This window comes from Salminus brasiliensis, chromosome 22 (assembly GCF_030463535.1).
Source record: "Salminus brasiliensis chromosome 22, fSalBra1.hap2, whole genome shotgun sequence".
NCBI lineage: Eukaryota > Metazoa > Chordata > Actinopteri > Characiformes > Bryconidae > Salminus > Salminus brasiliensis.
Genome location: NC_132899.1, coordinates 2,614,825 through 2,624,824, shown reverse-complemented (window position 1 = coordinate 2,624,824; position 10,000 = coordinate 2,614,825). Strand labels below are relative to the sequence as shown.

The following is a 10,000-nucleotide window of genomic DNA, read 5'->3' as shown; positions in this document are numbered from 1 at the left end:
GGGCAGTGTATGGGCGGTGTATGGGTAGTGTATGGGCAGTGTATGGGTAGTGTATGGGTAGTGTATAGGCAGTGTGTGGGTAGTGTATGGGCAGTGTATGGACAGTGTATGGGCAGTGTGTGGGTAGTGTATGGGCAGTGTATGGGCAGTGTGTGGGTAGTGTGTGGGTAGTGTGTGGGTAGTGTATGGGCAGTGTATAGGTAGTGTATGGGCAGTGTATGGGTAGTGTGTGGGTAGTGTATGGGTAGTGTATGGGCAGTGTATGGGTAGTGTATGGGCAGTGTATGGGCATTAGTGTTTACTGGTCCTGAACCAACTGCTTCTGGCATGGATGCTTCTGTATCTCCTCCCGGATAGTCGAAGGTTATACAGTGTATGGCTGGGTTAGGAGGAGTCCTTGAGTTGGAGTGACAGAACTAATCATCCAACATCAGTCCCTGGCCTCACAGCAATGTTCCAACATCCAGTATAAAGCCTTCCCAGTGTGTGTGTGTGTCACTCTGACAGATAGTCTATTGCCCCGGGCGTCACATCATTTCTCAGTGCCATGTGATTTATGACTGATGGACAGTTCAGCATCATTGTAGCTAAAACCACAGCTATTCTAGCACTCCCTAGATTTACAGTTTTAGACAGTCTGGAAACACCTGAGTCAACAGAACTGACACCATCTTAAACCTAATGTGATCAGAAAGCTTCGCTCTTACAAGTTAGTTAAATAAAACATAATTATTTCATTATTTAATTTCTGATTTCTAATTTTCTAATTTTTAAATTCTGATTTCTGTTTGTTTCGCTTCAATTCAGTTTAAGTGTCTCTGAATCTTAATGTATTGGAATATATCACAAGAGGCATTGTCAAAATGCAAACCATGCCCCCAGTAAGTAAACCAAGCACTGAGAAGAACCAAGACTCAAAAGAAGACCATCTCTAAGAGCAAACGGAAGAATTAATAGCATGAAGAAAAAACACTGAAAGAAACTATAGGAGAACCTCCCTAAGAACCAGGGGAAGAAACCATTGTGAGGAACCAAGACTCAAAATGAGAACATTCCCAAGAGAATAAGGAAGAACCAGTAAGAAGATCTGAGGAACCTCACCAAGTGCAAGAATCACAGAAAGAGACCAAAATTCAAAAGAAGGTCATCCCTAGAAGCATTAAGAAAAACCACTGATAGGAACCAAGAGTCAAAGGGAGAACATCCCTAAGAGCCTACGGCAGAACTACTGAGGAGAATCAAGACTCAAATTGAGACCATCCCTAAGAGCATGAAGAATTCACATGGAGAAGAACCAAAACTCAAACTGAGAACTTCTGAGAAGCAAACTCTGAGGATCCAAGACTCAAAAACAGAACCTCCCTAAGAGACTTAAAAGGAGAGCCTTTCTAAGAGCATGAGGAAGAACAACTGAGGACAACCAGGACTGAAAAGAACATTCCTCAGACCGATAGGAGGAAACACTTAGATGAACCAAGACACAAAAGGAGAACATCACTAGGAGGACAAAGAAGAACCACTAAGAGGAACCAAGACTTAAATAGAGAACCTCATTGACAGCACGAGGAAGAACCAAGACCAAAAATGAAACCTTCCTAAGAACGTGAGAAAGAACCACTGAGAAGAACCAAGATGCAAAGGGAGAACCTCACTCAGAACATGAGAAAGAATCACTAAAATGAACTGAGACACAAAGTAAAAGCTCTTCAACATGAGAAAGAATCACTGATCACTATAAAAGAAGAAACTAATAACATGACAAAGAATCAGAAAGGAACCAAGACCCAAAAAGAGAACTTCCCTAAGAGCACAAAGAAGAACCAGTAAGAAGAACCAAGCCTCTAAAGGACAACCTCCCTCAGAGAATGAGAAGGAAACACTTAGAGGAACCAAAACTCAAAAATAAAACCTCCCTAAGAACATGAGAAAGAACCACTGAGAAGAACCAAGACACAAAAAGAGAGCCTCCCTCTGAGAATGAGGTAGAACCACTACGAGGAACCAGTAAATAAAACCTCCCTAAGAACATAAGAAAGAACCACTGAGAAGAACCAATATTCAAAAAGAGAGCCTCCCTCTGAGAATAAGGTAGAACCGCTAAGAGGAACCAATAGTCAAAGGGCGAACCTCACTCAGAGCATGAGAAAGAACCACTGAGAAGAACCAAGACCCAAAAAGAGAACCTCCCTGACAGCATGAGAAAGAACCCGTAGGAAGAACCAAGATTCTAAAGGAAAACTTCCCTCTGAGCATGAGAAGGATCCAAGACTCAAAAAGAGAACCTCCCTAGGAAAATGAGGCAGAACCACTAAGAGGAACAAAGACTCAAAAGGGTGAACCTCACTCAAAGCATGAGGAGGAACCAGTAAGAAGAACCAAGCCTCTAAAGGACAACCTCCCTAAGAACATGAGAAAGAATCACTGAGAAGAACCAAGACTCAAAGGGTGAACCTCACTCAGAGCATAAGAAAGAACCACTAAAAAGAACCTAAACTCAAAATAAAACCTCCCTAAGAACATAAGAAAGAACCCCCAATAAAGAAGAAACTAACAGCATGACAAAGAATCAAAGAGGATCCAAAGCCCAAAAAGAGAACCTCCCAAAGAGCACAAAGAAGAACCAGTAAGAGGAACCAAAACTTTAGAGACAACCTCCATCAGAGAATGAGAAAGAACCACTGAGAAGAACCAAGACCAAAAAAGAGAACCTCCCTAAGAGCACAAAGAAGAACCCGTAAGAAGGAACTAGGCCTACAAAAAGAACTTAAACTCAACATTAGAACCGTTGGTTCTTCTCCTGTGAAGTTCCAGTTTTGGAGATAACCAGCTCTTCACTGTGTTCAGATTTAGACTGGTTCTGTTTGTGCTGTCTTTGAGAACAAGGCTCGTGTCCACGCTCCGGAGGTTCTGCTAATTGTGTTCTGAAATGTTTCATGGCCCGAAATGTGATTACAGCTCTGCAGGCTCATTAGCAGGGTGTTTGATGTGTAGTGTGCCGTGCCGAATAATTTCCCGTGCCGTCACCACAGCTGGGGAAGAGCAGCTCTGTAAAACAGGAAGCAGCATGTTCACAGTTTTACTGCTTTTCTGCCACAGCGCCTCCATTTGAACCTCATGTAGGCCTTTAATGAGCTGAGGAGCCGAATCGGGCGTGCTGGAGTGGGAAAGCGCTAAACTGTGTGGGGCGTTGATTCACAGCTAAAGCAGGAGCTGGAGGAAGTTCTGAGGGCAGTACAGCTAGCACGGTTTCCACTGGGGACAGTCTCTGTTCTCCTGGTTTTCACAGATCTAGAGTTTGAGTGGAAATGTGGGAAATGTGCAGACCTGCCCTCAAGGCCCAGTTCTCATTATCTACACCACTACAACCACAACAACCTACACCCATTTCTACGGCTACCCTTTTTAGGTCTGCATCTCGGTTTGGTCAGCTACACAGTCTGAGTGAAGCTAACATCCAAAACAAGCTGTCCTAAAAGATCTGCTGGAGTTATCAGGAGAACCCTCAAACTGGCTCGAAAAAACACTGGGAAAGTAATTAACTAAGGCGTGACCCATAGTTACCCTACACCCATTTCCATACTTACCTTACACTGGCTTACACAGTTACTATAAGTTACACTGATTACCATAGTTACCCTTTATTACCCTCAGATGAGTTACCCTCATCTGTTTCTACAGTTACCCTACAATAATTTCATGGCTACCCTACACTGATTTATGTATCTATCCTAAATCCATTTTTATGGTAACTCTACACCCATTTACATAGTTACCCTGCACTGATTTACATTATACTAAACTAATTCGCATTTACGATTTCCATAGTTACCCTAAAACAATTTCTGTAGTTACCCTACATTGATTTATATTCTCTACACCCATTTCCATAGATACCCTACACCCATTTTCATACTTACCCTACATCCATTTCCATAGTTACCCTAGTCATAGTCACGCTCACCTCTATGGTTAAGTGACACCCATATCCATGTTTATGCTACAGCCATTTCCATGGTTACCCTACATAACACCCAGCTAGCATTGTATGGGAGACGCGTGCATTGTGCTTCACTCTTGCTGGATGCAGCCACTACTCCTCGTTCCTGCTCTCTGCTCTTATTACACAAACAACCCCTTATTAGTCAGTTCTCAGAAACAGACGCTCTACAACATCAGTTCTGATTAGCTCGCTCTAATTAGAGCTTCTCACCATTTCCATAGATACCCAATACCAATTTCCATAGTTACCCTACACCAATTTCTATAGATACCCTAAACCCATTTACATAGTTACCCTACACCAATTTACCAACTGTGCACCCACTTCTATGGATACCCAATACCAATTTCCATAGTTACCCTACACCAATTTCCATAGTTACCCTAACTGCAATTTTCATAGTGACCCTACACTGATTTACCAACTGTGCACACATTTCTATGGATACCCAATACCCATTTCCATAGTTACCCTAAACGCATTTCCATAGGAACACTACACTGATTTATGTACTCCACACCCATTTCTAGATACCCTACACCCATTTCCATAGTTACCCCACACTGATTTACATTCTGTACACCCATTTCTATAAGTACCCTATACTGATTTACATACCCTACACCCATTTCTATAGATACCCTATACAAATTTCCATAGATACCTACACCCATTTCTATAGATACCGTACACCCATTTCTATAGATACCGTACTCTAAACCCATATCCATGGCTACCCTACATAACACTCAGCTAGCATTGTATGGGAGATGCATGCATGGTGCTTCACTCTTGCTGGATGCAGCCAGGTGTAGGGTAACTACATCCATTTCCATAGTTCCATAGAGCAGGAAAGAACACAAATACACCAATAGCACACTTAGTGCAGATTGGATGACAAAAGTATTGGGACACCTGCTCATTAAAAGCTTCTTCCAAAATCGTATTAAAAGATTATTAAAAGAGTTTCTCCTGCTTTTGTTGGAGTAACTGTCTCTACTGTCCAGTGAAGAAGGAGGAGCATTGCTGTGAGGATTTGATTGCATTCAGAGGGTGGTGGGGGTGGGGTGGTGACAAGTAGAACAGCTGAAACGTGTGGAGAAGCTCACCTGAGATGTGTGTGACCCGGTGAGGGTGAGGGTTGTGTCTGGAGAAGAAGGAGTGGTGGCTGAGTGTGCCGAAGCGAGCGCTGCCCCTGGTGGTCACTCTGCTGAGGTCGGACATCAACTGAGCTGGATTGTGGAAGGGGGTTTTCTCCGGGACGCTCCGGCTGCTGGACTGCAGCCCTCTCACTTCCTCAGACCCCTCCATCATCTGAGGAGCCAAAGACAGACATGCGCCATGTGAGGCACTGCAGATATACTGCACCACACAATAACGGTTCTACAAATGGTTCTTCAGCGAAAGAAGAACCAATTTGGTTCCATAAGGAACCAAAAAAACCTTAACATTGACTTCTTCAAACTTCCCACATTTATCTCTTTTACAAAGTCGGTCCTTTATTTAAACGGTTCTTCTCTATGATAAAAAAAACCCTTGATGAAGAAAGAACCTTATAAAACACGGTTCTAGTTTTGCTATGGGTCAGGATATCCATTGAAAGCAGAAAGGGTTTTTGTCTGTGATGGAAAAGATCTTGTAGGTGGTTCTTTAAAGAACCTTTTCAAAAAAGAGTTACTGTTCTTTAGGGAACCAAAGTTTGTTGTTCTCTATGATGGAAAAAGTATGTTGTTGGTTCTAGGACGGTTCAAAATCAAAGACACATTAGATTGCTTAAATGGTTCTTCTCTGTGATGGAAAACGTTTTGTAGGTGGTTTCTCAAGAACCTTTTAAAATGGGTTCTGTTGTATATAGCACCAAAGAGGGTTCTACCATTGTTACGAGTCACAGAACCTTTTATCAGTACTCTATAGACCCTTTTTTGCTAAGCATGTCCTTGTCCAAGGTTCTATGACATTTTTCTGAGTGTGTCCATAGAAGAACCACATTTGGTTTCCTAAAGAACCATGTTTTGTTAAACAGATTTATAAGAGTTGTTTGATTTGAAGGTTCTCTTCTGTGGTGCCGACTTTTGTAGACTTTGGTTTTCCCCAGATAAAAGAACCGCATTTGGTTCCCTCATGTTTTGTAAAAGAGATCTAAAAGTGTTTTTGAATTTAAAGGTTCTCTGCACTCAGCACAAAATGAAAGTGCTACATATGGTTCTGTAAGATAAGATAAGATAGTCAGTGCTGTATAAGAACCACATTTGGTTCCCAACAAATCATACTTTTAAAAATGATCTGTCTTTTGATATAAAGGTTCTTCATACTCAGCATAAACTAAAAGGTGCTACAATTGGTTTTCTGAGGGCTCCTTTAGAAGAACCACATTTAGTTCCCCAAAGAACCATGTTTTGTAAAAGATATCTGTGCCATTTCATTTAAAGGTTCGCTTCCTTACAATCAGCACAAAATAAAGGTACTGCAAAAGGGTTCTTTAAACAATACCATATGAGAACCGCATTTGGTTCCCTCAAGAACCATGTTTTGTGAAATAGATCTGTTTCTCTCATTTGATGTAAATGTTCTTCCGACTTCACAAAATTAGGGTTCTTTGAGTGCTCCTATAGAAGAAGCACATTTGGTTTCCTAAAGAACCTCATTTGACATGAAGCAATAATCTTCATAACTAGCACAAAACAAAATGTGCTTCAAAGGGTTCTTTAAATGATGCCATAATGTAATGATGGTTCCCTAAAGAACAGTGCTAAAAAGATGCTATGACTGGTTCTATGACCTTCAGAAGGAACATATTTAGTTCAATAAAGAACCATGTTTTATAAAACAGATCTGTAAGTGTCATTTAATTTAAAGGTTCTCTTCCATACACACAAAATAAAGGCGCCACAAACGGTTCTTTAAACAATGCCATATGAGAACCACATTTAGTTCCCTGAAGACCCATGTTTGGTAAAAGCTTTCTGTAAGTGTCATTTTACGTAAAGGTTCTTCATACCTAGCCACAAATGGTTCTTTAAACAACACTACATAAGAACCACATTTGGTTCTCTAAAGAACCTTATTTTATAAAAGAAATCTATAGGTGTCATTCGACATAAAGATTCTTCGTAACTAGCACAAAGGTAAAGGTGCCACAAAGGGTTCTTTAAATGAGGCCACTAAAGAACCATGTTTTGTAGGTGTCATTTCATTTAAAGGTTCTCTTCCTTTCACCCAGCACAAAAGGGTTCTTTAAGCAATACTATATAAGAACCACATTTGGTTCCCTAAAGACCCATGTAAGGTAAAAGCGATCTGTAAGTGTCATTTGACGTAAAAGTTCTTCCTACCTAGCACAAAACAAAGGGTGCTATAAAGGGTTCTTTAAACAACACTACATAAGAACCACATTTGGTTCCCTAAAGAACCTCATTTATAAAAGACATCTATGGGTGTCATTCGACATAAAGGTTCTTCATAACTAGCACAAAACAAAAGGTGCTACAAAGGGTTCTTTAAATGATGCCACTAAAGAACCCTGTTTTGTAAGTGTCATTTAAAGGTTCTCTTCCTTTCACCCAGCACAAAACAAAGGTGCCACAATGGGTTCTTTAAGCAACACTACATAAGAACCACATTTGGTTCCCTAAAGAACCTCATTTTGTAAAGAAAATCTGTAAGTATGATCTGATGTAAATATTCTCTTCCTTACACAAAATAAAAGGTTCTTTAAGCAATAAGAACCACTTTTGGGTTCTTGAAGATTATTCAGGAAAGGTTAAAGGTTCTTCAAAGGTTGTTTCGAGTGTTGCTGTGAGTAAAAGAACCCTTCGGAGGACACCTTTTGTAGACTTTGGTCCCTCTGATTTTTAGAACTTCAGAAAACGCTGTAAAGGTTCTGCTGGAACTTGTTTGAATTAGTTTGAGATGTTCTTACGTCAAACGGCGGCACCTCGGTCTCCTTGGTGGTTCTTCTCCTGGTCTAGAACCTGAATGTAATCACTTTACAGGGAGAATTCAGCTCTGAGCTCCTCTAGGAGGAACAGCCAGGATCTCAACCTTCACTACAGTGTTCCTTCAGGCTGCAGAAGATCAGAGAAGGTCAGATATGAAGCTCAGCTCACCTCCTTATTTCTTCTCTCCTTCAGCACAGGTCCTCCTAGAAGCCTGTTGCTGCTGTGTGTTGGCTGTGTTACTAGGATACACACCCTTAACATAAGAAAAAAAACAAAAGCAGCTCCACGTTGAAAAGGCTAGCTGGCCCATACACACACACACACACACACACACACACACACACACACACACACACACATCACAATGGATTATTTGTTCCTACAGCAGGGAAATCATCATCACTGACCAGAGAGGAACGTCTGAGTGGAGCACTTACAGTGAAAAGCACACAAACATGGGTCAGGGATTGATTACCGGCCAGGCTCTGGTCAGTACCCTGCGGCCCAAACGGGCCCAAAGGTCCAAAATGACTCAAAAATGAAAGAGATTCCAGCAGAACCATAAAACATAATGAAGAAACTGACAGACACACTATCTGTCCAAAAGTTTGTGGACACCCCTTCTGATGAATGCATGCAGCTACTTTAAGTTGCACCCATTGCTGACACAGATGTGCAGATGCACACACACAGCTGGTCTAGACCGTGTAGAGAAGAAGTCCTGCCAATAGAATAGGACTCTCTGCAGCAGATCAACATCATGACCCTATTGGCTCCATGCTGCCTAATAATGCCAGGTCTGGGCTAGTAGAGGGGTATAAAGCCCCCCAGCATTGAGGAGCTGTAGAGCAGTCGAAGAACTGTGTTCTCTGGAATGAGTGATGGTGGTGGAGCTCCATCCAGTGAAGAACTGTGTTCTCTGGAGTGAGTGATGGTGGTGGAGCTCCATCCAGTGAAGAACTGTGTTCTCTGGAGTGAGTGATGGTGGTGGAGCTCCATCCAGTGAAGAACTGTGTTCTCTGGAATGAGTGATGGTGGTGGAGCTCCATCCAGTGAAGAACTGTGTTCTCTGGAATGAGTGATGGTGGTGGAGCTCCATCCAGTGAAGAACTGTGTTCTCTGGAATGAGTGATGGTGGTGGAGCTCCATCCAGTGAAGAACTGTGTTCTCTGGAATGAGTGATGGTGGTGGAGCTCCATCCAGTGAAGAACTGTGTTCTCTGGAGTGAGTGATGGTGGTGGAGCTCCATCCAGTGAAGAACTGTGTTCTCTGGAGTGAGTGATGGTGGTGGAGCTCCATCCAGTGAAGAACTGTGTTCTCTGGAGTGAGTGATGGTGGTGGAGCTCCATCCAGTGAAGAACTGTGTTCTCTGGAGTGAGTGATGGTGGTGGAGCTCCATCCAGTGAAGAACTGTGTTCTCTGGAGTGAGTGATGATGGTGGAGCTCCATCCAGTGAAGAACTGTGTTCTCTGGAATGAGTGATGGTGGTGGAGCTCCATCCAGTGAAGAACTGTGTTCTCTGGAGTGAGTGATGGTGGTGGAGCTCCATCCAGTGAAGAACTGTGTTCTCTGGAATGAGTGATGGTGGTGGAGCTCCATCCAGTGAAGAACTGTGTTCTCTGGAGTGAGTGATGGTGGTGGAGCTCCATCCAGTGAAGAACTGTGTTCTCTGGAATGAGTGATGGTGGTGGAGCTCCATCCAGTGAAGAACTGTGTTCTCTGGAATGAGTGATGGTGGTGGAGCTCCATCCAGTGAAGAACTGTGTTCTCTGGAGTGAGTGATGGTGGTGGAGCTCCATCCAGTGAAGAACTGTGTTCTCTGGAGTGAGTGATGGTGGTGGAGCTCCATCCAGTGAAGAACTGTGTTCTCTGGAATGAGTGATGGTGGTGGAGCTCCATCCAGTACTTTTTTTGAAGGGATGAGTTGGGGAGTTTGGGATGAGGTGGAGTGGTGATCAGGAATGCAATCAAATCCTCACAGAAATCAAATCAAATCCTCAAAAAGATCAAACAACCAGGCTCATTTACATAATAGAAGGACATTTAATATGGCTTAATATTA

At 42.4% G+C, this 10,000-nt stretch overlaps 2 protein-coding genes across 3 annotated transcripts in view; one reads left to right on the top strand and one right to left on the bottom strand.

Annotated features, from left to right (window-relative positions):
* Positions 1–8,146, bottom strand: part of tbata (thymus, brain and testes associated) — a 21,696-nt gene extending 13,550 nt beyond the window's left edge. Inside the window, exons 1-2 of one of the 2 annotated variants that reach the window (XM_072667500.1) lie at positions 8,107–8,146; positions 5,110–5,314 (exon numbers count right to left, since the gene is read on the bottom strand). In XM_072667500.1, coding sequence (XP_072523601.1) covers positions 5,110–5,314 — 205 coding nt within the window. In that variant the 5' untranslated portion in view covers positions 8,107–8,146. The other variant, XM_072667501.1, reaches the window with a different exon arrangement.
* Positions 8,147–8,393: 247 nt separating this feature from the next.
* The window catches only part of qrfprb (pyroglutamylated RFamide peptide receptor b), a 30,069-nt gene continuing 28,462 nt past the window's right edge, over positions 8,394–10,000 (top strand). The window contains exon 1 of the mRNA XM_072667911.1: positions 8,394–8,458. Coding sequence (XP_072524012.1) covers positions 8,394–8,458 — 65 coding nt within the window. The remainder of the gene's footprint in view (positions 8,459–10,000) is intronic.